Raw genomic sequence first — 27,447 nt, 5'->3', positions numbered from 1 at the left:
GTTACTATCTGATTAACCTAATGTTCTTCTAATTAAATGTTATGGGTAAATCTTTTAGATGATTTACTGCATGACAAATTCACGGTCCTGCCCCATTCACCCTTAGAGAGCTAAGGCTATGTATTCACTCTGTACTTCAAAAGCTTATGATAATTACAATACTGTGTAGAACACACACCCCTGCTTTTTATACCCTTTGAAAATTGATTCATGTTTGGCAGAACTGCTAGAAAAATAATAAGACAACAATTACAGATTTTATTCTAATTTACAGATTGCTTTCAAGGGAGTATAATGCTTGTCTGTTTCACATATCCTTCTTCCTCCCACTTTATGTACTGACACACCTTCTATCTATTAAAGTCTCATAGCTTCAGGTAAGTAATCAAAATCTCTTATATTAATGAGAATTATACAGACATTGATCACATTTGCTTGTTTTCTATGTGTCAGCATCTGTTTTAATAAGATCATCTGTTTCAGATCACAAACCACAGAATGGACAATTTCTAAGGCTGGAAACTGACAGTAAGATGAAGACTTATGACTTGTATATAATATGCCAATGGAATAGCAAGTAAAGACATTGCATTTAGGAACTTGTGCTGCAAGATCTGCCTTCCTTTCATCTGAACATATCAAGACATACAAATATATTTAAAGTAACAGAGAGTCAGTGAGAATTTATGTTCTATAGTTCTACAAGGATTCTTTCAGCGTGCTGGAGGGAAACTTATTACTAGGGATGGGCAAATTTGAGCACTTTGCCTATTGTGTATTTTCAGCTTATCATTCTTCCCAACCATCCTTTTTATAATGTTATTTGATCATCTTTGAGAACCTTGAATTTTCAAAATTAAATTGTCATTGTTATCAGGGAACCCATGTTTTGGTCCCAGTGGATCAGCCATTAGAGGGTTGTACAGTATTTATTAGATTTATAACGCTACACCCCACTTTTCTGCTCCTCTAAAACAGTTATCACAGATGTTTTCAGATTAGCAGCCATTGTGCACCTGATCTCAATGGACAAGGGTACAGGACCTGAATAGTCACCCATCCTAGTGCTGTTCAGTTTACTATGTGTGGCTGCTCTGGCCTAAACAGCTGCACTGGTCGCTTGCGGGGCAGATTGTAATAGAGGATAGAGCAGCGTAGTGCTATCCAGGTTTGAAAGGTAAGTAACCAATTGTTGGGACTTTGTTATATATGTTCCCTCTACAGTACACTTGTCTTACCAGAGGTGCTGCTCTTGTGGACTTTTTAGACTATTCGCACACATTTTTGCAGGAGTTAACTTCCTTCCCTGATCGTCACCTGCACCTGCCCTACTGCTAAATATGCCTGCCCCAAACCTTACACATTGCTGGTCATTAATTGTTGTTGTCTTGATCCTGTGTTTTGGACTATCTGCTTCCAGTATTCGTTCTTGGGCATCCTTGGTTCTACCTGCTACCACCATTCCTGCTTTCTCCCTGCATCAACTGTATCTTGTATCATCTGCATTATGAGTGTTATTTGTTCCTGCAGTTACCTGTAACCAGTAATAATTCCGAGACTGTTTCTTTCTACTCAGCCATACCCGGATTGAGTTCTTTATTTTCTCCAAAACCAGTACTGTTTTGTTTATTTCCTGTTATCCTTGGATTCTGTTGTTTAATCACTGTTTCTTCTGTAACCTCAAAGCTCCACAATATTTTGTAACTAGTGTTTGTCCTGCAATAAACCATCTTCACCAACTACTGACTCCTGTTGCCATCATTGCAGTCACCAAGTTACCCTTCTAACACCAATGAAGTTGGAGGGTCTGCATTTAGAATTTTATATGATTATTGATGATATTTGTGATAGAACTCCCACAGTTTGTTTTTCTGCACATTTATACAAGACTCTCAAACTTGACAAATCCTATGAATTAAAATACTTGATGAATCATGTTGCCTATCACTATGTACACTAATTGAGTTTATGGAATATATTTACTGCATTGGCACAAGCATGATGTCATTGTAAATATGCATTTTATTTGCTTTAACAGAATTGATTCTTTTTGAAAGTGTAGTGAAGTGCATGAAGGCTCTTGGTTATACATCAACATGCACAAACTAAGACAATGCAGAGTATTTTGCTCCAAGCAAAAGAACTGTTATACATGTTCTCTGAGGTGGTAGAAACACCTATAATATCTTGGGATGCCTTTTGCATCTTTCAGACACACCTCATAAAGCTAAAGCTCCATGATCCAGAATTAATATGACTTCATTCTGGCCCTGGAACTATTTCCTCATCTCCATATTGATGCAACAGTCAAATCAAAACAAATTGCCCATTACCACTGCTTGGACCCAAGAATACCGGTGGACCTTGACGTTGTTGAATACCCATAACTCTCTCAACACTTATTCTGCATTGCTCACAAACTGATGGCCATGCCAATGGAAAACCTGATTGATAACGGGCCCTAAAAACCCACCCTTTTCTTAAAGCCTTTCTGTCTCCCACTTAACTTCCTACCTTATCTTCTGCCTCCGTCCCCCTACTCTCCCTCTCTCCCCTGCGTCTCTCTGTCTGTCCACCCCTCCCCTTAGATTGTACGCTCCTCTGAGCAGGGTCACCTCTCCTCCTGTTTCCAGCGCTTCTAACTCTGCTCTCCAGCTACTTAGCCCTCCTCCTTGAGGGTCCTCCACCCCACGTCCACTCTCGCTCCCTCCTCCTCCCTGGGGGTCTCCCTGTCTTCCGCGCTCTCCTTCTTGGGCCCCGTCGTTTGCGGATCCTCCCTCCCCCTTCCCCGCCCTCTCTAGCTGTGCATTGAGCTTACTGAGTTGCTGTGCTTACTGTTTACTGTACTGTGCTGTCTCCGATTGTATTGTAATTTGTTTGTCTCTGTACGGCGCTGCGGACGCCTTTTGGCGCCTTATAAATAAAAATTAATAATAATAATAATAATAATAATAACAATAATAATAATTCTCCTTGTCCACTGGTATTCTGGCCTGTGTAGTCCCCCACCGGGTACCTCTTCCTTGGCACACCTCTGTAAAATGGTTACTCTGACTTCTTCTCATGGGACGCCCAAAGTTGCACTTCTCTGGGCATCATACTACACATACTGGATTAACTAGCTGATCGAAAACAGACAAGCTCTTGTACTACAGTCACAGGCCTGCAACTCTTTCTCATAGGGTTGGTTGGTGTTTGTTGGAATTCTCACAAGGTCTTTGGTAGAGTTTACCTTAGCCCTTCCTTATCTGGCACTTGCAAATGATGTTTGATAGGATTAATTTCCCTTAGTTTTTAATATGCACATACATTTTTTTTTATTGCATACTATGTTGGGTTATTTGAAAATATGCATTTTTAATCATTATTTGAATTTTAAAAGGCAAATGATTTCATGTATTAAATAAAGGATGGATATTTTTCACACCTACTATAATGAAAGATTTCCTTGCAGAATGGCTGTTAAATACATACCATAATAATTCCACAACGAGATGTAGGGGCGTTTTAAACCTGAGAATTACTTGCACAAACACCCACTGAGATTTATATGCAGCGCCTAATTAAAAATGCATTGCTTCAATTATTGCATGTCAAATGCAATAACAATCATGCATACTACACTTCTTTAAATGGAGTGGCAATCTTCTTCTCTGGGTGTTTACATTACGACGCCATTAATTACTGTTCATATAAAATCACACACAACTGTACAAGCATGGCATCAGAGATGTTATTAAGTTGTAAAGCAGAACAGGTCAATGTAATCCAGGCAGAATTCCAAGCTCCATAAATTTCAGCACATATTCGCTTCCCTCCCTGATGCAATTTACATAACCGTTACAAGCAATCAAACCACTAGGACATGCAACTGGCCAACAATTGCAGAATGCACCATATATTTTAAATCTGTTCCTGAACTTTACAATACCATTATATTGATAGATTGCGCATAAATCTCCAGGTTTAGCTATGGGAGGTTATGACTGGAAGTTCCAGCTATGGAAAAATCTCAGGGATTTATGGGAAGTGGGAGCTTTAGGAGAGATGAAAGCTCATAATTGAATGGAAGTATATATGGCATGTAATGTATAGAGTACTTCATTGCCTGTCATATACTATGCTTCATGCAGATAAGTAGCACAGTGTTCTCCACTGTAAAAAAAATCCTGCTGCTATAACACAAATTCAACAGTGACAAGTGTGTTAAAATAAGCTGTACACCTTATAGCTTCCTTTTTCATTGCACTTTGTCATATTAGGTTAATAAATAGCCAGATATGCCTATTCATGTTGAGTTTTTGCAAAGATCCGATCAAATGCGGAGAGAGAAATACTATCATGCTTAAATCATATTTTATCTTGATAATAATTACCAGACAGAATTGTCTTATTTACAAATAGAAGTCCATACCTAAATTGCCTTGTTAGGCCTAATTTATAGTTTGGAGCAAAGCAAAAAAAAATATTTGATCTTGGACAAGCATGTTGTATTGCAAAAAGCGCAAATTCTATTTTTTTTTTGTTTGCAGGGAAATCACAGGCTGCTTTCACATGTAGCGAAATACTGTTCAACTTTTATAATGCAATTTAAAGTTGAGCTAGGACACCCCAACTCTAAAAACTATTCCCGCATTTTGAATTTCCACCCCCTGCAGTGCAACATGACTTTACCAAAGTGCAAATTGCTCCTTTTTTGGTTTGTTCCTAACTCAAAATGAGGCCCATTGTTTCTCTAACAGTATCTGGATTTGAAGACTTTTCTCTCAGTAGCGCAAGAATTGCATGTAATCGTATACATACATCTGGTCAAATCAATGTCTTAACTGCTTCAATGTTAGAATGGTTTTGAAATCCCATCTAATCCGTCCCCAGTACCTCTATCCCAGCTCTTACCAATTTGTTTTTCATTCACTATTAGGAGGAAGTACACAGTTATCTGCTCATTCACTGGCCTGATGGATGCCCAAAAGCCAGGTCATATAGATGGTACTGAGTCAATGCATACAATTGTGTAAAATATTTATTTATTTTTGATTGCCGTTAATTTATAATTTTTAGTGGTACCATTATAGACACTTTGGCTATGGTAACTTTGTAGCTGTGAATATGGCACTATTGCTATCACTTTCTACCTACCCAATTAAAGATGTCCTGTAAGGTTGCCTATCATTATCAGACTTTTTATCATTCAAATATGTAATATTTTTTGTCCCCTTTACCCATAGTAAACTTACGGCAAGACATGATCTGCGTTCTCATTTCCCAATCTACATTGCACACATCCGTACATTCCATCTCTGACCCATACACTAATATCTCATTTCCTTTCATATAGTACTTCAGGTTACTTTGTTTTGTTTTGTTTTTTGCTGTTTTTTCATTATATATTACTACTATTGTTACTTTGGTGATAAAAATTAATAATATGCAGCATAAATACTAAGGGCCTCATCTAGAGTTAGGAGTAAATCCAGCCAGAAATAAAATTTTGCACCCTGGCAAAACCATGTTGAGACAGATTTACAGTTCGGAGAGGGGAACATCCTAGCTCAACTCTAAATTGCAATGTAAAATTAAAGTTGCATAGTATTTACTTCCCAAATGTCCCGATTTAGGTGGGACAGTCTACACTTGAGGGCTCTGTCCCACAGGCCGAAACATTGGGTGGTATGAGTTAATATCTGTCAGGGAGGGAGGTAAGGGGCAATGTAGTGCTTCAAACCCACTAGGCACGCCTCCATCATGACATGGTCACACCCTGTCCCAAATCAATAAGCTGCAAAGTTGTATGTATTTGTGAGCTACATGCAAAAGCAGGAAGTATTTTCCTTGCATGCAAAAAATGCATTTATTGTCCTTGCATCTCAAAACGATTTGTCCAAGTTCAATTTACCTCAACTCTACATTGGGCCCTAAGCAGTTCTCGAAGCCGATATAGGACTGTATGACATACCAACACTTTACAAATGAATCAAGTGCTTTTACCAACAGTGCAATAAGGATCCGTAATTAAAGACTCTTGTTGGCGCTATACTGAATACCAGGATCTCCTAATTAGCACCAGCAGCTTTATAACACACTAATAAACCTACTAGATTTCAATTCAACATTATTCTCAATTCAAAGGAGCTGCAAGCTTGTCTCCGCCAGCTGCCCCTATACTAATTTAATCTGCAGGTAAGGTAGCAGGAATTAGAAGGAGGATGTCATCCTAATCATCATGGATCCGGAACCCGGGGAGAGCACAGGTCAAGCCAGTCCTCAACCTGTACTTCCACCCACAGCTGAGGGACACCAGTTGGAGCAAGTGGGACGAGTGGCTTGTATGTGTTTCTTTGACACGCTTGGTGGCCCCACTGATTTTGTCAGGACTAATTATATCCCGGAGACCCAGAGGAAGTGTATGCAGCAATGTGGAAGGGCCTCATAGCTTGTCACCATGCAATGTGGAAAAAGCTGTGGATTAATCCTTCCTAGATCTGAGAGAGTTGCATAGTGACTCTTTTATCCCCTTAGTTATGTATGTTTTCTACGCATATGTCACAGGGCTCCTTCCTCTGCATATCTCATATTGGTGAGATGGCATGTTACAGTGTTATCATATATTATATGATTACTGGCAGTAGTGGTTTTGGTGCATCTTATTATCTCTGCAAAATGTTATATAATAATAATACAGTTTAATCATGACGACAGTATGGACATTGTGAAGGAACAATTACCCTACAATGGCTTTAATCATGTGTTATTGTTTGTCGTGGGCTGAACTGTTGCTCATTGTGCTAATTGGAGAGGCAGACATCTAGTTTCAGTAGAGTGGTAATTAAAGTAAATTCTTTTTTTTAACTATCAAATTCCCTAAAGCTTGTGGGTCCTGCGTGGCCCCCTGACCCCCAGTTAAATTACCATACCGCCACTTCTAAATTTTCACTGTGACCACTGGCCCTATGTTTAAATAATAACATTAATCATGTCTACATTTTGCTTCTAGAATAAACTATATGTCAACATGTCATTCATGTACACAGACATTGGTCTTATTTAATGACACAGTAATATATGCACGATATGCAGTAACTCATAGCAACCAATCACATGTTTGATTTCATTTTTTTTAAACTGTACTAGAAAAATGATAGAACCAAAATAGATGTTATGGTTTGCAACACATTCGTGCACACTGTTCATTTCATTAACTGAGTCTCAATGACATTTAATAAAACGAGGGCTATTTGAATTACAACAGAATAGAAAATCCCACCCACTTAGTAACCAAATGGTTAATGATAAAAAAAAATGCTAATATCTACAAAATAAATTAGATTATGCACACAGGAAAAAGATTAAAATAAATAAAAGAGGCCTCTGGAAAACCCATATTATGTAATACGTCTTCTGATAAAGTTCTGTTCTAAGAAAACGACAGTCACTTTCTTACAAGTGCTTTTACATCCAAGCAAATACTCTCTATTCAACAAACAGTATAAAAGCTCAGTATAAGAGGCTGACTTCACAAGTCTTCATGCTCAGCAGACTTTCATGTTCACAGCTCCGTTTTCTTTAATGCTGTTTTCTATTATTTTTACCGGTACAATATAGCTGATTACACTTTTAAACTTTAAACATATGAGGACATCTTCACTAAATCCCCTTGCCGTGTGCATCCTTTTACCAGCTTTAATGGTCTCCATTATACTTTATTCCATCCACAGGTTTGTATCTTTGTTCTACAACTTCCTTTGATTCTTTATCCTTTCAATATGGATTAGCCATTTAATGGTTTATAATGCACCGTATGGCAGCTTCGTCAATTGAGTGATGCTGTGTCCAAGAGGTACAAAAAAAGTTATTTTTTTTGGAGGCTTTTTTGATTTATATCAATAAAGCTCTTGAGACCCCTTTAGATGTTCAGTGATAGTACCAGTCCCTCCTATGGCCCCATGGACAAAGCAGCAGGTGAGTTGGCCGTCTCAGCGGGCTGCACAGAAATTAATCGCAGCTGCTTGTCTGCAGTCATACCTTACATGAGAGCCAGCTTTTAATCAGCCTCTTATTATCCTCAATGAGACTCAACAGGACTCTATAATGGATGGGATTCTGCCAGCAGCGCTCCTTCTAACTGTTATTGAAGAGGCTTAAAGGAATACAAGACGGACAAACAGAGTAGTGGGCAAAGTGTATCTGAGTTACTATTTTAAATGCACTCTACCTGGGCTATGGATTTCTTAGGAAGTGTATAACCCCCTTCATCTAACCTACATGTTGGCTAAAGAGCATTGTAATTTAACAGAATTTTAAACAATATTTGGTCGAAGGGCTACATTGGGAGATTTTCAAATGAGTACAATGTCACAATGAAATGTAAACCTGCTGAAAAAATATATACATACATAGATTTTTCTACAAGAAAAGAGGAACATTATGTTATGCTATGTCTCACAACATTTTGAAAGTCCCAGTGTGGATAAAAGTATGTGAATGCCACAAAGTGGGGTGTGGTCACATCTCATGGTAATACCCCTCCCCAGTACAATATTACATCTAACATATTCCCGCCTCATCTCTACATCATTTCCCCTTCATCTTTGTAACACATTTCTTAACTCTACCCCTCTCGTCTCAGCACATTTCTATACCTACCACTTCTGTGGTGAAGACTAGGGGGTATATTTACTAAACTGCGGGTTTGAAAAAGTGGAGATGTTGCCTATGACGACCAATCAGATTCTAGCTGTCATTTAGTAGAATGCACTAAATAAATGAAAGCTAGAATCTGATTGGTTGCCATAGGCAACATCTCCTCTTTTTCAAACCCGCCGCTTAGTAAATCTAGCCCTAGGAGTTTAGCTAATTTATTATGATTCACTGTCAGACTGATACCTCCATCTGTCCTGATTTAGGAGGCACTGTCCTGCCAATCCAGCCATGGGCACCTTTGTACTGACGCTTAGAATGTTGGAAGGTATGACATGTTCACCACTCACCCAGGCAAATATCACCCAGGCAAATATCCAAAATAAAATAAATAGGTTTATTTAACAAAATGGTAGCACCAAACAACAATAATAATATTTAAATAATACCCTGCAACAAATAAAACTACAGTCTGGCTCAGACAACACAATACAGGGTATAATGAAACACCTCAACAGTTTCCTAGCCACTCTCAGGGGGTGCCGTCTATCCAAACTTCTCCTAGACCCTCTCTCCTTTAAGGCTACCAGCAAGGCAGCGCTCTGGAGTCACTGTCACTCCGCTTTTGGCAGACACACAGCTCCCTAAGACCTAGAGAGAGTAGATCAGGACAATGGCAGTACTCCAGGGACCGATTGTCCCTTCCCTATCTCCTGGTCAAATCTTTTTTATTTCACTATTACCAACACGCACCATGATTCTGGGTCTGCCCTTGCCCCTCCTAATAATCTGTCGACCCTAATTTAAAATATGTTGTACTCAAATGCCCAGGAGACAGCAACCAGTTCACATTCATATGTCACTAAATATCATCAAGTTATGAAAACAGCATGATAGTGATCCAGTTTGGCCAGTCTGTTTAAAGGACATAAAGTCACTTGTATTTCTCCAACATAACTTCACTTCCTTTTAGCTGTAACAAGTCTCTCACAAATACTATTACCCATCCATTTTCTCTTCCCTAAACACAGCAGGAAGTCTGCAGGTTTCCATAACAACAGCACTCAGCTCTCGTCTCCCTTTTAATGATAGACAGGTGCCAGCATCAGTGGATAATAAACAGGACAGAATTGAGATATTCAGTATTTAATATTGGCAGTGACTTTATCACCATAATGAACTATAGCTACATTTTCCAGGGTGGTAGTATGGCCTAGGACTGGGCGCAATGGTCACAGCAGGGTTGTTTTATGACCTGAATCATCTGTCAAAAGATGTTATACACTTCTGTATGTTTAACCTTCTCTGAGGCCTGGGTATTGCTTTCAACTGAATATTCTACTACCCACTGAGGTCTGAACAAGTTCTCTTTCAAATTAACAGTGTATTTGTGAGCTCTTCAGGATATTCACACAGGAGGATGAGCTAGCAGTTAACTCTTTTATTACCAGATCGATGTTTCTGTTTTGCAATGCTCAGGAGGTTTCACGGTTTTATGTCTTGGTGTACCCAAGCAACTTATATATAAATACATACATATGTTGGCTTGTTTTTATATATAAATAAGGATTTATTTTCCTGACAAATTGAAATAAATATAATTTTATTTAATGGGCAAAATTAGGGGATTTTTAAATACAGAAAGATAAGCTCACTATGTTTTACATTTGTGGGAAGGCTCTCATTATATAGAAACACCGTAATACGAAGAAGCCGAGAAGAAACAATGAGTGGTGGCAGTACCCCTGCTCTGTGAGACCATGAGGATTTGCTGAACGGGAATTAGAAGTAGTGCCTGGACCTTGTGCTTATACTGAAAGGTACTTTGTTCACATGTAGCTCTGGCTGTAAAGGGATTGGAGGATCCTTGATTGGGACACAATGACTGGTCCCTCAGTTTCAGACTGCTCCCACCCCATACTCATACTTGTCAACTTTCCCGGAATGCCCGGGAGACTCCCGAAATTCGGAGAGCAGGCAAATATCCCGCATATGGCAACATGCTCCTCAAAATGACACGAATTCCCGTGCCCCGCCCTCCAACTACGCCCCCCTGCCTGGGATCTCCCGGAATTAGCTTGCCAAAGGTTGGCAAGTATGCCCATACTGTGTATTTTATTCACTGTACCCAGTGAACTGGTTCAATATTCAAAAGTCCCAATTTATTCATGTGCAGGAACTTCTTTTATAAAAGAAGGCCAGGAAGGCTCAGTAGTGAGATTAGTGTGAATACCAGCTACAGCTATATGACTATACTCAATAACAGGAGAAGATTCCAAAGCAGCTTCTTTTATTAAGCTGCATCAAGTTGTTGGGATGGAGCCATGTGAAATAGTGTTGCTAGCAGATGGGACTCTACTGAGGTGTGCTGATGCTGGTGATGTACTTCTTTATAAGACTAGAGTGTGTGTCACATGGTGTGCCTGTCAAGCTACTATTATTATTAATATTATTATTATCATTTATTTGTATAGCATCACAGATTCTGTAGAGCCTAACATAGTAGTACAGATATGACATATATGAACAGTGAACATGGCAATGTACATGGGTACAGAGAAGAATAATAAAAGCACAGATGTAATCTAAGTGTACAATCCATATGTAAAATGTCTGGTTTCAATGTTAATTGCATCTGTATCATACTTTTTACCATTTATTTATAGTGCGCCACAAGATTTCCGCAGCGCCGTACAGAATAGAAACAGTAGACCATACAGGGTAAAACAGTACAGAACAATAAATGAATAATACCAAGACTCCCAGAGCTCCAAGCATAGCTTGTACAGAGAAGATGGAGCAGAAGAATAGGTATAGAGACAGGAGGGAAGAGGGCCCTGCTCGTAAGAGCTTACATCACAATTGCTCTCAGCTCAAGCTAGAAGAACAGATACATACAAGAGTAAAAGTAGGAATATAGGCGCTGCTCCTTTAAGTGATAACTTGCTGCCAATTATCATAAAAACAATTAAAAAGAAACAAAGAGAATAATTTTCTTTTATTCGGCACATAGAACATTTGAATATGACTTCTTTCCCGGAGAGAACCCCATTCGTGAGTGGAAATACCGGAAAATACTGGGACGCTGGCAAGCCGCTATGTACAGGGAGAGATTAGGGTAAGATCTTCCTCCTTTACATCGTAACAAGTGCTCTTTACCCCAATACACTCAGTAAAGAGTAAAGAGTATAGAGTATAAACATTTGTTTTATGTCTTATTTTAATGTGTGTATGTGCTAGATCCCACTTTAATAGCCAAGTGTTCTATGTGCCGAATAAAAGAGAATTATTCTCTTTGTTTCTTTCAGATATATACAGCTTGTTTGTAAAAGTTGATTCTAATTACAGTGGGCTTTGATTGTCCCTGGGGGTAAGTACTTCTAATACAACAGAATAAGTACTTATCCTTAGAGACAATAAAAGCCCACTGTAATTACAGAACCAAATGAGCAAGGTGTAATGGGTGATTCATCACCCTTCCTCACACACTGTTCAGTAAAGACACTTAAGATGCATATCCACAATGCACCCAAAAGTTCAGTTTTAATTTCAATTTACCAATGCGCAACAATAAGGTATTTGTGGTATTACATGGTATATATGAATCAAGATAACCGGAGGTTTAAACACTGCTCCCCTGAATATTCTCCTTATTCACATCTGACTGCTAAATTTTGCACAGTTCATTGGCAGCATTTGGCCTTCAGCGTTTCCAGTCCTACTCCAACCACACCACACAAAATAACTATCATCCCAGTTCTATTCATAGACTATGAATTACACAAAATGCAAACTTACATACAGTGAATATAAAAAGTCTACACACGGTTATTAAAACTGTGATGTAAAGCCTGAAACAAGATAAAAAATGTCAGACCTTATATTCCACCTTTATTTGTGACCTTGCAACTAACAAAATTCTAGTGAAAGTCCAAATAGGCAATTTTTAGGAAAAAGAAATAAAAATAAAAAAACTAAACTAATACTTTGTGGAAGTATTTTTTGCTTTTATCATTATTAATAATTTTAATAAGTCGCTATCGTCATTAGAAAAAAGTTCAAGGTCCATCAAATTGCAAAGAGATCTCTCATGCACAGCCCTATTTAGGTGTCAGGATTCCCCATATAAGACCACAGAGAGAGCGTAGTGAATGAAGTGGTTTTTATTAAGCACCGGTTACACAGGTTTCAGTATGCATTCCGGTAGGGTATGGTAGAAATAGCAAGAGAAGTCAGTAAACAAAAGATGTAGATACGATGATCTGCAGGACTTTACCACAAAGTAGTGGAGATGACACACAAGGTGCGACGGTCTGCAGAGCAAGGCATTTAAGGTAACAGACACAGGATGTGATGATCTGCAGGACTTTACCAGGAAGTAGTGGAGATGCTGGTAGCAATCTGCAACAGGTTAGACCTCTGTAGCAATGGAGAGCAGAAAGCAGGTATTGGTGGTAATACACTGCAGCAGGATAAAGCTGAAACACTGGAGGGCTGCAAGCACGTACAGAGTCACAGACAAGCCGAGTCAGGAGTCACAGGAAGAGGTGCAAAAACAGAGGGATGAACAGAGGTTAAAACCAGGAGATCAATCAGGATAGGACACAGGAACAGCAACACATGTAAAGGCAACAGATGATCTGGCAAAGGCTGCTGGGACAAGCAGGATCCTGGAGTGACGAGCCTAGCTCTGGCAGGTAAGAGAGCAGTCTAAGTACCACAGTATGCCCTCTGGTAGAATAGTGGTACCACAGGCAGGATACATATTATATATATACATACCCTCTATCCTAACTACAGCGCTTGTTCAAACTAAAGAAAATCAACTCCAAAGGATGATGCTGCCACCACTCCAAAGCATGATGCTGCCACCCAGGGCCGCCTTCAGAAATTTTGGGGCCCAGTACGGGCCCCTTCCCCTTGATGAGTGCCCCCCCTTGATGAGCGCCCCCCCCCCCAAAACATACTTACCTGGGGGCCCGCTGTCTTGCCCAGAGTAGCGGAGAGCGGACTGCAAGACAGCGGGCCCCCAGGTAAGTATGTGTTGTGCTGTTGTACCGGGCCCCCTGGTGAGCCCGGGCCCGGTACAACAGTACCCCCTGTACCCCCCTGATGGCGGCCCTGCTGCCACCACCATGCTTCACAGTAGGTATGGGTGATGAGCTGTGTTGTCTTTATGCCAGACATATCTTATAGAATTAAAGCCAAATAGTTCAATATCGGTCTCACCAGAAAATCCACATGGTTTGGGGTGATTGAATGTATTTTTAATAATTTAGACAATCTTGAATGTAGTGACCAGTCCCTGCCACAAATTCTTGCAGTTGCTTTAATGTTGTCATAAGCATCTTGGTAGCTTCCCTGATAAGTTTTCTCCTTGTTATGTCATCAACTATGGAGGGACGTCCCGATCTTGGAAATGTCCCTGTTATGCCACATTTTCTCCAATTATTGATGATAGTTTTCACAGTATTCCTTGGTACATGTAATACTGAAATTATTTTATACCCCTCATTTGATGAGTACCTTTCAACAATGAGGCCATGTAGATGTGTTGAAATCTGCTTGTGGTCCATGGCTATCCCAGTAGGATGCAACCAAAAAAACTGTAGGGAAATCCTACATAAACACCTGCAATTCCAAAAAGAGTGTGTAGACCTTTTACATTCACTGTATACAGTGCAAGATGGACATTCTGCATCATGGCAAAGCAAAAGTGGTATTGTTTATTCCTACACAGTTGAGGAGTTTGAGGGGCCTATTTGCAATCAAGTGTCACGCTTCAAAGTAAGTAACAGCTATGGAGCAAAAGATGTGATAAAGAATATAGGTGTTTATTGATCAAAATTCAGATAAATAGTACGAACCAAATAATGCTGAAACTGCACAGGAATATCTGAGATGACTGGATACTGGTTGCAAGGAATACTGCAGATGCAGGAAAAATGGTTAGATGAAGAGGGATCCGGAGTAGTGATGTGAAGTCCAAAAGCAGAGGAGAACAGGAGACAAACCAAAGGGGAAGGCAACAAAACAACAATGACCATCACAGGAGAGGCAGAGAGGCAGGTATAAATAGGGAACACTCAGGTGCAGGAGATAATTAGTGACAAAGGTAAACCCCTAGCAATAACAAAGGAAAAAGGCACAATAGCAGCACCTCTGGTGAACAGAGGTACTGCAGATAAACATAATATAACAAGTCCAAAGTCCAGAAGGCAGGAGCTGCCAAAGCAAAGCAGCATGCAATGTAGAGGGCTGCAGGCAGATCCTGACATCAAGTTCTGATAGAGTGGGTTTTCTATTGCTACTTATCGCAGTAATAGAAAACTTTCCTTCACCGCAGTTCACTAAGAAGATGTGGCAAGCTCAGTAGCCAAAAGCGCTTTATGCGCTTACGTGTTGGACTTGCGTCCAACTCTATGTGAGTTCTTTAGTGTCAATGTCATTAATTTCCTGGATAAAGCAGAATGCTGAGCTAAAATGTGTAGCGATTTAGTGGTATTTGATAGTAATAGATTGGGAATGGTAGCTGCATTGAAAGATAAAATCTGACAATGTCTTCTTAATGTGTTCAGTTCCAGCGTTGGTCAGTCCAGTCTCCATATGTTTAATCCAAGGTTATGTTGTAATCCAAAATTATTCAACTAATTGGAAAATGGAGCATTGACCACCTTTCTTTAACCCTCATAGCATGCCTGTCTGCTGGTTTTAATTATTCATTTTAATAATTCATTACTACGGACTGTGATATTTCATATTTTAAATCTTTAATAAGATATCTAATAATCTGGTTGGGGAATAATATTGAAACAAAACAAGGACACACATGTAACATTAAACTTATGCAGTCCATAAAGCACATTTTACTTCTTCTTGGGTGCTACATGCTGTAAAATTATTCAATAAATATGGTACTTCAGGAGTCTGAATGAAAAGAAAATTAGTCTTATGATGCTGGTTAAAGTTTTTTAATGACAAATACCATAACTGTCACGTGGAAACATATGGGTGATTAAAGTAAAGAACCTTTTGTTTATTTATACCATAGAGAGCTGCCATAGTGAAATAAGTGTAGAATTAGAAGAATTAGGCAGCGCGGTGGCGTAGTGGTTAGCACTTCTGCCTTACAGCTCTGGGGTCATGAGTTGAATTCCCGATCATGGCCTTATCTGTGTGGAGTTTGTATCTTCTCCCCGTGTTTGCGTGGGTTTCCTCCGGGTGCTCCGGTGTCCTCCCACACTCCAAAAACATACTGGTAGGTTAATTGGCTGCTAACAAATTGACCCTAGTCTGTGTCTGTGTCTGTCTCTCTGTGTGTGTGTGTGTTAGGGAATTTAGACTGTAAGCCCCAATGGGGCAGGGACTGATGTGAGTAAGTTCTCTGTACAGCGCTGCGGAATTAGTGGCGCTATATAAATAAATGGTGATGATGATGATAATAAGTGTAATCATCATCTTCATCAATTATTTTGAAGGCGCCACAAAATGCAATCAGGAACATTTTGACATGTGGCTGCTTTTAATAAATAGTTTCCAATGCGTGTTTTCAAATACATGAATTAGATTTATTAAAGTATAATCTCAGTCATGGTATGTATCAATATACTGCTATTGGTCCCACTAAATTGTAACCTGATTTTAAGTCAACTGCTTTAGTAGTATGTTAGAAATGTCCACTTATTATCACACAAATCCCAGTCTAATTATATAAATATAGTACATTTGGCCTTGGAGGCCTGTAGGTGACCCTGGTAGACCCCTGTTCACATCATACTAAGATGTCTAATAATGGAAATGTGGAATCATGAACACTAGTCTTGTTGTTACCCCAATATAAGATCCGGAGACATATTTCCAAATGACTACAGGTACAGATTACTGTTTACAGAGTAGAAAAAGTATGTCAGTTTGCTTTAGGAATCAACATGGAAATTTGGAAAGATCATCAAACTACATTAGAAGTCATATAGTTCTCATCAGATACCATCAGTGACAGCACTAGCCAGCGTCGGACTGGCCCACCGGGATACCGGAAAAATCACCAGAAGGCCCCGCTGCCCTACAGCCACACCCCCTTCTGAAAGTGGGCGGAGCCCATTAAACTCACCTGGGGGTCGATGTCCTCGGCGTCCCCGCTGTCCTCCTGGACGTCCCCGCTGCACTCCCTGGCGTCTCTGCTGCTGCTGCAGATGACTGGTTGTCAGTGACAGCCAGTCATCTTTCCCATGTGATCGCAGCTGCGATCATGTGACCTGCCCCCTCCCTCTGTCAGCTGACTGTGATGATCCCGCCGCCGCTGAAGGACTAAGGAGCAGAGCGGCTGCAGCAATGAGGATATGGGTAAGTAGATTTTTTTTTTTTATTTAATATTATTGCTTATATCTTAATCTTCACCAAATTCCAGGACGTAATATATACAATCCCACAGCGCTACGAGGATAAAAACAAAAACAAACTTGTATGTACCATAAGGTACAATTGCAATTTAACTCTCGTACAAACACCTGGAGACTAATATGTAAGCTGCAGTTAATACAATTACTTATACCACGCTAATCATTTCAGTATAGGATGAAAAGTACATGCATTTGAAAGTGTGGAAGGAATAACACTCCAATTCAACTGTCAATGATAGATGGAATGTGCATTTTTTTCCTCAACTTTGGGATTTTGGGAGAATCTCCCTACATGCAGCTTGTAGCAGGTTGAGTCCTGATTGGATTTGAGCGCTTACCCTTTCTTTTTCTAAATTCCAGGACTTGCAGCATGGCACAGAATTATCTTATACACATCTGTGCTCTAGCTGCAGGGAGAGCAGAGGCTGACTGCAAAGTATATATATATATATATATATATATATATATATATGTGTTACTATTCTAGAATAAAAATACCTATTTTGAGACGAAACATCGGCCATTTTTGTGTGCAAAATCCGCCTCTTTTGGGTCTGCGATGTGGTATTGTCCCGCTGAAATCGGAACAGTAGGAGGTGTGCATTATTTACTCAGGGCACCATTTCACATACTGTATACAATACTGCCCTGGTTTGCTTTAAACCAAGTAGATGGTTGGATCCTGGAGAAAGCAGCATATTCTTATAAAGGGCTCATACTTTGAAAGAGAAAATTCCTTTTATTTGGGGTTTTATATTTGTGCTGAGCTGATATGATATTATTGATGAAATTGACAGGAAGAGCTATTGATCATTTGATATTTTAATAAAACAATTTGCCTTTAATTTTCGTTGTCCTTTAGCATTGTGTATGACCATGCTGTAGGTTTACAGTGATACACATTTGACACATACAGATATTTTGATTATACAAAGAGTCAGATGTGTGCATGTGCTTGCATGCAGGTTGCTCTATTAAAGTGGCTGTTCCTTTTCTCACTGTATTTATATAGGGCCTTAAATGATGAAAATATACAAGCCCTAATTCAATATAATGTAGATTGCATTAGAATCAATGTACAAATGTGTGTGTGTGTGTGTGTGTGTGTGTGTGTGTGTGTCTGTGTGTGTGTGTGTGTGTGTATGGAGAACAGTATTCCATTGCATATGTGAATTGGGGGGCACTATTGTGGGCATAATATGAATTGGGGACACTATTACGTGGCATATGTGAATTTCAGGTACTACTGTATGGCATAATATTGTTTTGGTGGCACTACTATGTGGCATAGGGGGGCTGCCTATCTATACTAAACTATAGTGGGGGGGCTGCCTATGGTAAACTATAGAGAGGGGGCTGTACAGAGAACACTATAGGGAGGGGGGTGATGGGACCTTTAATTTAATGCTGGGGTGGTTTGGGTCTATAATTGAATGTGGGGCTGAGTGTCGGGAGGAGGGCTATCTATTAAAGGTGACTATTAATTATTTAATGCTAGGAATGGTTGTGGGAAATGGATGTATTAAATGTAAATGCTATTAATTTATTGCTGGGGCTGTTTGGAAAAGGTTTATTTATCAAATGTGAGCACTATTACTTTAATGTTGGGGCTGGAGAGAGGCCTATTTATTAAATGTGGGTGCTGTTGATTTAATAGCGGGGATGGTTGGAGTTTTCTAAATTTACCCATTATTTTTTCCAAATAGGACCCTCAACATTCCAGGATCCAGACAAGCCGCAACTAAAGAAACCAGCAGCCACAGGTGGTAAATGTGACAAGAACAGGTAGGACAGTCTGTCAATTGTCCTAGTCTAGTGCAGGCTTGGCTAATCTGTGGCACTCCAGGTGTTGTGAAACTACAAGTCCCAGCATACCCTTCCAGCAATAAGCTGTTATATATTGGCAAAGCATGCTGAGGCTTGTAGTTTCACAACACCTGGAGTGCCACAGGTTAGCCAAGCCTGGTCTAGTGGGACAATCCCAATTTTTGGTGACTGTTCAGCCCAATATAAGGGGCAGGTCAAGATTGTGTACTCTTTATATACACACTACATTCTTTATATACTACACTATGGTGATAGCTGTCCTTTGTGAGCTGACCACTCCCCCTCTAGTGTCTGGTCTCGCCTCTATGATGGCTGGCCACACCCCCTCTGGTGGGCCCCTAGATTTGCAGTCCCCCGGTGGACCCTTCATGCCCCAGTCCGACACTGGCACTAGCAATGTGTTTCCTACAGTCAGTGCCGTAACTAGACATTTTAGTGCCCTGGGCGAGACAGGGCACCGGCGCCCCCCATCTATGTGGGAGTGGCATTTGACAAGTGGGTGTGGTCAACCTAATGTGTGGGTATGGATAGCACTTTACTGAAAAAAAAATCACACAAACTATGATAATTATCCCTAGAAGTTAGGCGCAGAGTCAGTGACAGGAAAAACAGGTTGCAAAATAGCAGGTAAACTAATAAAGAGGTATAAAGATAAATGCAGACCATGGGTCATATTATAAAACATTAGCACATAAAAACATAAACAAGAAGGAGGGGAGAAATATTATTAATGCAAAACTATAATAAAAAGTTCAAAAATAGATGGTACATAGAGAGCTCCAAAAGGAGGTTGTTGGGTATGACATATAAACTGAACCTAACCAAATTGAAGTTATTCATATTCTTTAACAACTTTAAAACAAATTGTAGTTTCTTTGAACTGTAGTACATCATCTCCAAGTAGACCATACCTGAAACAAAATGTAAAACAGCGTTTCCTTGGTATCTCATAGTAAGAGGGGGAGACATCAGAAGATGGAGTAAGGCGGCATAAAGGCAGGACAGGTGTACAAGAACTGTAGTGACAAAATAGGAGGTGTAGCAAAGAAATGGGAAGTGAGAAGAAGGCAGAGCTGACAGAGGAGGTAGGTGTGAACCAGGAAAAGAAGACGGGCAATGAGGGTCAGACTGAGGTGGTAACTGAGCGGCGAGACTGCAAGAAGTTAGGATACAGGAGGTGGGTGGAGACCTGATGTATAAGGAGGAGAAAGGAAAAGACAAAGACAGTATAAAGACCGGAGAGGATGTGAGCAGGACGGCAAAAAGTGCAGGAGAGAAAGAGACAGAAAAAGTGACCAGGACCTAGGGACCGTGTAGGAGACCACCGAGATATACAGACATGGCAGCATGCTCCTTCTACCGGAACATCTATGCAAAGATCCTGGCCAGCTGTCTAGTACCTGTCAGCGCATCGGTAAGGAGTGACCCTCCTGATATACATATATACACTACCTGTGTAACGCACACATGTACTGCAACCTTTCACAAAATAGCGCACGCACACAGAGACACTACAACAAGTCAGGTTTCTGTGTCATTACCAAGGTCTGCACCCTCTTTGACTTCTGCAGTGTAACGCATGTTCCACAAACAGGAAGTTCGGTATGTGCGTTCCAAATGCCGAACTTCCTGTCTGTGGAACGCACATGCGTTCCACTGCGGAAGTCAAAGGCATTTCTTATCACTGGCTTTTCTTATCACTGACAAAAGAGCTAGGTAGCGGGCGGCTGCTGCGCCCCCTTGGGGCTTGCGCCCTGGGCGACGGCACCGCCCGCACCACCCTAGTTACGGCTCTGCCTACAGTTCTAGTGGAAGGTCTAAAGCCTGAATGCTACTCATACTCAGCATTAGCAGAACCCTACTGCACCTCTCTCCAGTGCTGCTGATAATACCCCAGTATTCTGCAGTGTGGTAGGAAGATAATCACCTTACATATATGTAAACAGAGTACATTTGTGTAATGCCTTGATTTAATAAACATGGTATTATGCCACATGAAGTGTAAGTATAAAGGCATCAATAGCTAGAATGTATGCATATAACATTAAAAACCTTCACACGATTACCAAGCATTTATCTGTCATTCTCCCGACCTTTTCTTAACATCTGTGGATGATAATCGTTCAATCTTAAAGGAACAAATCCCTGCTGCGTTATTATTCAGGCTAATCATTGCGCTTTGTAGGTAGATCTGTTACACATTTTTAAGGAACAACCTTATGGATATTATTGGATGACACTGGCAATGTTCATTCTTTACAAATGTGCCACAGCAAAGGCTGTGTTCTGAAAAACAGAGACGGTACGGTGGCTTCAATATGCTGCATTGTTTTCTTTCCTTTCTTATCCCCTTACAATTGATAATAATAATAATGAAACCACAAGCATGACCCTACTGCAGGGACCATTATCCCTCTGCTGAGGCCAGAGGAAGGTAACAAAAACGGTTGCCATGGCAACTCCTTCATGTGACAAAACTAAAAGCCGCAATGAAAGAATTAAAAGGAAAAGACGGTGCTGAAAGTTGTTGTTTTTTCGCTTATCTTTTTTTTGTGCTGCAGTTTATGACAGTAATAATAGCTTCCTCAGAGAATCATTGTAAGCAAGCACGGAGCACAACAGAGCTGTTATCACATAGATAATAGACATTTAGAACTTGGCAATATTGCTTAGTCATTACCGCACAACACACATGGAGTTAGGAGTGTCTGTTTGAAAATATTACCAGATTTTTAGTTTCCAGGGCAAGGAAAGAGATTAAAAAAAGACACTGAAAACTCTGGATGCAAATGCAGCAACAGTGAGTTTCAGCTGACATATTCTTGTGGTGACAAGCTGCGTGCTCCTTACATAACCTGTCTTTTAAATGACAAACCATTGGTTTTTCCACTATGTTTTTAGTCAATTCAAATCAGCCACAAAGGCCATTTACTTCTCTGAGACATTTTCAACATCCAATTCATCAAGTGGAGGGGACTGACATATGTGCCAATACGAGCTATTAGCAAAAAATGTGTCACTTTCTCTGAAGCTGGGCTGACATTATCAATCGGACATATTTATTTCTGTCTCCAACATTTATATGTCACTAGTGAAGCGTCAGAATGAACCAATACAAATGCGGAAAATGGGGTACATGCATTTATTTATATAACCCACACAGATGGCATCAATGTTATCTTTAATTTAGCTAATTAATACCACAATAGGATGAATTTTAGTGGTATTTTGTGCATGCATTAATTAGAGTGGCAATCTCTCCGGTGTGGTGTAGGGAACTCAGTACCTTCAATATTTGTCTGTATTGTTGATTAAAGTTGTATCTCGCTTTTGTCTTGTTTATATATTGTATAAAAAACAGAAAAAGACAAAGTAACAATACTTTATATGTCAAATACATTCAAACATATAAACTACAACTTCTGTTTTTACTAATTAGCCTTCTGCCTTTTCCCTCATTGTTCCCACTTGTACCATTATGAGATCATGAAATCTAGTGAGTTCTGCCTACTAATAAAGCATGTTATTTTATTTAATCTCATTACCAACAGTTTCCAGTATAATAGCGTAAGAAATGGTTTGGGTTCCATCCAACAACTTATTCTAAGCAGGGTGGTATAAGGAAGGGAGCTGTATCCCAATGACAAATGCGGAGGTAAAATATTTAAGGTTGTGTAGCCCTTTCAGATTAAATTAGCAATTTATTCTTTACACGTGGTGGCCGATGGCTTTACATAGAAACACATGCCAAGAGTTGCGAGTGTTTTTAAAACCACAGTAGGTCCGTTGGATAAAGCTGTATAGCTCACCACAGAACTGCCAATTATTTTACTGAGTTTACTAACCACAGTTGTTAAACGTTACCTTTATCTTGCTTTTTATACTTGTCTAAATTACAGTATAGTATAGTATACTATGTGTCTAAATAAAGTATATTATAGTCTATTTTTTTATTTATTTTAGTTATTTTAGTCACGAATCCTAAAAGTCAAGGAATGTATAGACGTAATCTAGAATACTCCACCCAATAAAAGGCTTTGTTGATTTATAATTAGGGAGAAGTTCTGTAACAATTGGACAGTTAAGGAAGATGTATAACTTCATTCAGCAGTATGGCTCAAAAATGGACAGCTTCTCAAAATGTCTCAGGTTTTATGGGAATTATACAAATGTTTTGGAATAAGAAATACTATTGTCTGTGAAATGATAGATACTCCAATGAGAGACATTTAGAGAGCATATAAGACGTCATAAACATATCTGGATCTATAAAACAGTAAAATAACACAACAATATCATATTTCTTAGTTCTTTACCTCTGGCATCTTGACTCTTCCTTCCTGAAAGGAACATGTCTGTGGGTCATGCGTACACACATGTCGATATTTACACCAATGACACTGATATGGACTTTCCACACAGGATAGACAGCTGAAAAAAAAAAGGAGGTACATTGCATAATGGCATTTTTACCCTTCACCAAGTCAGATTAAACATAGTTTATGTGGGAATGGATTACAGGAAAGTGTAGTGGGACATGAAAAAGTGAGAGGACCACACACCTATCATTTATCCTAACTGCCCTGATATTGGGGGACTGTCCTGTGAAGTCAGTGGAGAGATATACCCTGCTTCCTGGTGCTCTCTAAGGGGGTGAAAGCTTGCCGCTACATTTATCCCTATGAATCTGCTCACAGCCTGCACAGAAGGATTGCATATAATTATGTCCAGCATTTATAATCTTCTATGCTTTGTACAGTTAAGCAGAAAATATGTTTGAGGTGACAGTACTTTCAAATTAAAATTCAAGGAGTTCACTTTTAAACTGGGTACTAATAATTTCAAATATATCTATAGCAATTGTATTCAGTGTCGTATTGGCTCACCCGGGTACCAGGGAAACCCCTGGTGGGCCCGACCACTCAAGAGTCTCACCCCCTACCCTACCCTATTGGGTGTATGTGAGGCTGTATTACACTAGTGTTTTACTACTACTTTATATTGGGGTTATATAGGTTTTATACAGTAGGGTGTAGTGCGCACTGGTGGATGGGTTCCCGTCGCCCCTTTACTTTCTTTGCATTTATAACCCCCCTCTTAAAACCCTGCAATTGCCCCTGTCGATGGGTGCTCTGCACTGTAAGCTAGTGTAACATGGGGGCACTGGTTGCTGCTAATGTGGACGACTGCTGGCATATTATTTAATAAAGACTGCACCAAAATGCAAGATATTATAGAATTATTAATTAAGCAGAGCCACATTTTACTGTTTAGAGCTCTGTTTTGAGAATAGCCCACTGTTTCACTGTCAAAAACATAAAAAAGAAAAATTGAAAAGTTATATAGATATTTCCATATAACCAAGTCTCTATAATGGGCTGTCTCCTCCTTATGAGCTTTTCTCTTATGTCTGTAAAAGTTTGAGGGGGTGTGTTAAATTGATAGTCACTGTACTATGTAATTATGAAATACTCAAATACTAGATTGATGCCTTGCATTTACTATAAATGCAGTTAATAAAATGATAAATATACATTAGATACTACAGGGTTCATTCAATATTTTTAAAAAATATTTTGCGGTAATTCTCAAGAAAAATTCTTATTTATTATGCTGAATTGGCCAAGCCCACTTTTTTAAACGTCCAAGACCACTCTAGTCCTCCAGATATTTATGATATAAAATTTGTGTAATATATTTTTATAAAGGGTGGGGTTGCCGTTTGTGGAGGGGACTGGGAGGTGGAGGCTTGGTGAACATTGAGTGTGAAGAAAATTATTTTGGAGGAGGTGCTTTATGTAATGTGGCTGGGGGTGAGTGGGTTGTTTAATTAATGGTGAGTGTAAGGGCTAGTCACTTAACAGGGTGTGGGAGTTATTAATTTATTGGTGGGATGATGGTGGAGGCAGTTTATTTGATAGTGGGGGCTACTTAATTTAATAGGTGGGTCATGGTAGTGCCTATGTAAATCGGGGCTGATGTGACTATTAATTTAATTCTGGGGTGGTTTGAGGGCCAATAATTGCAGGTAGGGCTGAGTTTGGGAAGAAGGATGGCTATTTATTAACTAGCTGTTTGGGGGGATGTGATTAATTTAATATTGATGCTGTTTGCATGAAGGGAGGTCCATTTATTAAACACTGATGCTATTGATTTAACATGGAGACTGTTTTGGGAGAGAGAGATTTAGAGGGTTCACTCATTGCTAGACTCCATATTTCACGTGCCTATCCTTTTTCCAAACTGGATCCATCATTCCAGGATTCAGACAAGCAGCAACTGAGCTTAAGACACCAGCAGCAGGTAGTGAAAGCTGCAAGAACAGTTAAGAGAGAGCAGGAGAGTCTGACAACTGCCTGATTCTGGTAGACCAGTCCCGGTTATGAATGACTGCTATGCTTATGAATGGCGAGCTGCGAGCACCTAAGAGCAGTGAACTCAGCATTTTTCATTTATTTTTTTGTGAATTGTTTTATTAGCATCAATTAGAAATCAAAAATAAATTGTAAATAAATAAAATAAAATAGACATATCATACTTACCAAGTTTAACTATTTTGAAAACTTATAAATGAAAGGGGGAAAATTAAAGATGGTGACAAGGGAAAAAAGTGATGGAGAGAAGGGGAAAAAAGAAAGGGGTGACCTGTGCTTCTGTTAACAGAAATGGTTAGATCTAGACAAAGTAGCTTCTATATGTGTCTGATTTTTTAAAGGTTATCCAACTAAACCAAGTAGTGGTGAACTCTGCAATTCTGTTTAAAGTGGCCAAGGTGATATCTTCCATTGACATATAGAAGTCTAGTCTATGGAACCATTTCTTCACTGATGGAGGGATGGAGGATTTTCATTTGACCTGCCTGTGTATGTCAGGTGTGGGTGGGAAGGTGTTGGAGAGCGGCCTTGCACTGGTGAAAATGACAATCACAGCCCACACACTGTGCCAGAAGGAAAGAAGAGTCACTCAGGTGTGATGACAGGGGCAGTGATTCTTCTTTCCTTTCACACCCTATACTTCGCGATGGCACACAATATTTTTGCAGGCCCCTAGCATTACATTTCCACAATAAGCCCTTCATGCCCCAGTGCCACACTGATTGTATTTAATATGTAAAGTATTTAATATAGAAAGCACTCATTGGATTTTGGACATATTATACAGCTATAATTTGGATATATAATACAGCAAAAGAAAATAGGAAGCGTTTGGTAGTTCAACTATTCACCTATTGTCAGTTTATCTATGGTTTCCTTTAACACAGTTGTGTGAGCAATGTAGAAAATATTTTGAATTATATAGAAATAACTTCCCGTGAAAACATTATTAAATTCATGGGTGCTTCAGTGAAGAGACTGCAGCAACTAATAGGAAAATTCTAATTCAATAACTTGGTACTGGGCTCGCACAGTATATCAGGTGAACCTCAGATGTGTCTTCTTGTTTATTATCAAATGTAGAATCTATTTGGGCTTGTTCAGCTTCCACTGCCAGCTATCATGTGTATGGCAATAAAAACTGAACTCTCCTTAAATTATATAAACCTTTACAAACAATAAACAGATGACACAACAACTTTTTACATTCTGTACATTCAAGCCATTTTAAAACGTATTATATACAAATCTATCTAGCAATAGTTTGTGCCTTGCACCAATTCTACAGCCATTACTGACCAATTAAATTATAGCTTGGTGTAGGACAGGCAGTTATCTAAATGTGTTTTCTTATATATATATCTATGATCTCCATAACATTTCTGTGAGTGAGCCCTAATGGAACAACATTACACCATTAGAGAATATAATAATAATAATAATAATAATAATAATAATAATAATAATAATAATTAATATTATTATTATTATTTAGGTCTACAAAAGTATTTATTCTCTTATTTATAATCTAAATGAATAAATGTTATTTATGCTTTATAATTTTCAGGTGTGGAAGCATTTAGTTATGCTCAGGGTACAGTATGTAATATAAAAAATAACCCCTCAATTGGAAATACTGCCCACATTCTTGTCCTATCAACCCGTCATGCTATCAAATAATCTAGAAAATTACTATGAAACAAGAGTTTTAAAATTAGGTAGCAATTCAGTATTCCTAATATGTATCAGTGGGATAAGGAACCTCCATTAGGGGATCTATTTAGGACTGCAGGTTTGCCCATAAAGTAGAGTCTCTTATCGCTACTGATTGCATCAATAAGAGATGTATTTTCAGATGAATTTGTGATCCTGTTAGTCCCTCAGATAAGAGGCTGTCCAGACGATGACAATTCCAATGCGAATGCAAAACTTTCTCAATCTGTCCCCAGGCCAACCAAACTGCGTATGTGCCAATAACTTAGCAGTACAGTGCCCATAGACTTCAACTGCTAACACCATCTTCATATGGCTTTTCGGAGCCTGGTAAATTGACACCAGTTTGCAGTCCCCATAGAAAATTATGGGGACAGTGGTACAGACCATTACTGACCAATAGGTTCCTGCTTTAGCCTATTGTCCAATAGCCCCAATACTGTTTCCACATGGTTTAAGGCAAATTAATAGTAAATAAATAGGCTCCATAGTCTTGT

At 39.3% G+C, this 27,447-nt stretch overlaps 1 protein-coding gene across 2 annotated transcripts in view; it reads right to left on the bottom strand.

Moving 5' to 3' along the window:
* Window positions 1-27,447, bottom strand: part of PLXNA4 (plexin A4) — a 591,306-nt gene that overhangs the window by 117,995 nt on the left and 445,864 nt on the right. Inside the window, exons 9-10 of one of the 2 annotated variants that reach the window (XM_075208550.1) lie at window positions 23,180-23,294; window positions 22,028-22,197 (exon numbers count right to left, since the gene is read on the bottom strand). In XM_075208550.1, coding sequence (XP_075064651.1) covers window positions 22,081-22,197; window positions 23,180-23,294 — 232 coding nt within the window. In that variant the 3' untranslated portion in view covers window positions 22,028-22,080. Of the gene's footprint in view, window positions 1-22,027; window positions 22,198-23,179; window positions 23,295-27,447 lie in introns of those variants that run through there. The other variant, XM_075208549.1, reaches the window with a different exon arrangement.

The sequence above is a fragment of the Mixophyes fleayi genome, chromosome 4 (genome assembly GCF_038048845.1).
Source record: "Mixophyes fleayi isolate aMixFle1 chromosome 4, aMixFle1.hap1, whole genome shotgun sequence".
Lineage (NCBI taxonomy): Eukaryota > Metazoa > Chordata > Amphibia > Anura > Limnodynastidae > Mixophyes > Mixophyes fleayi.
This window is presented reverse-complemented; position numbering and strand designations above follow the sequence as displayed.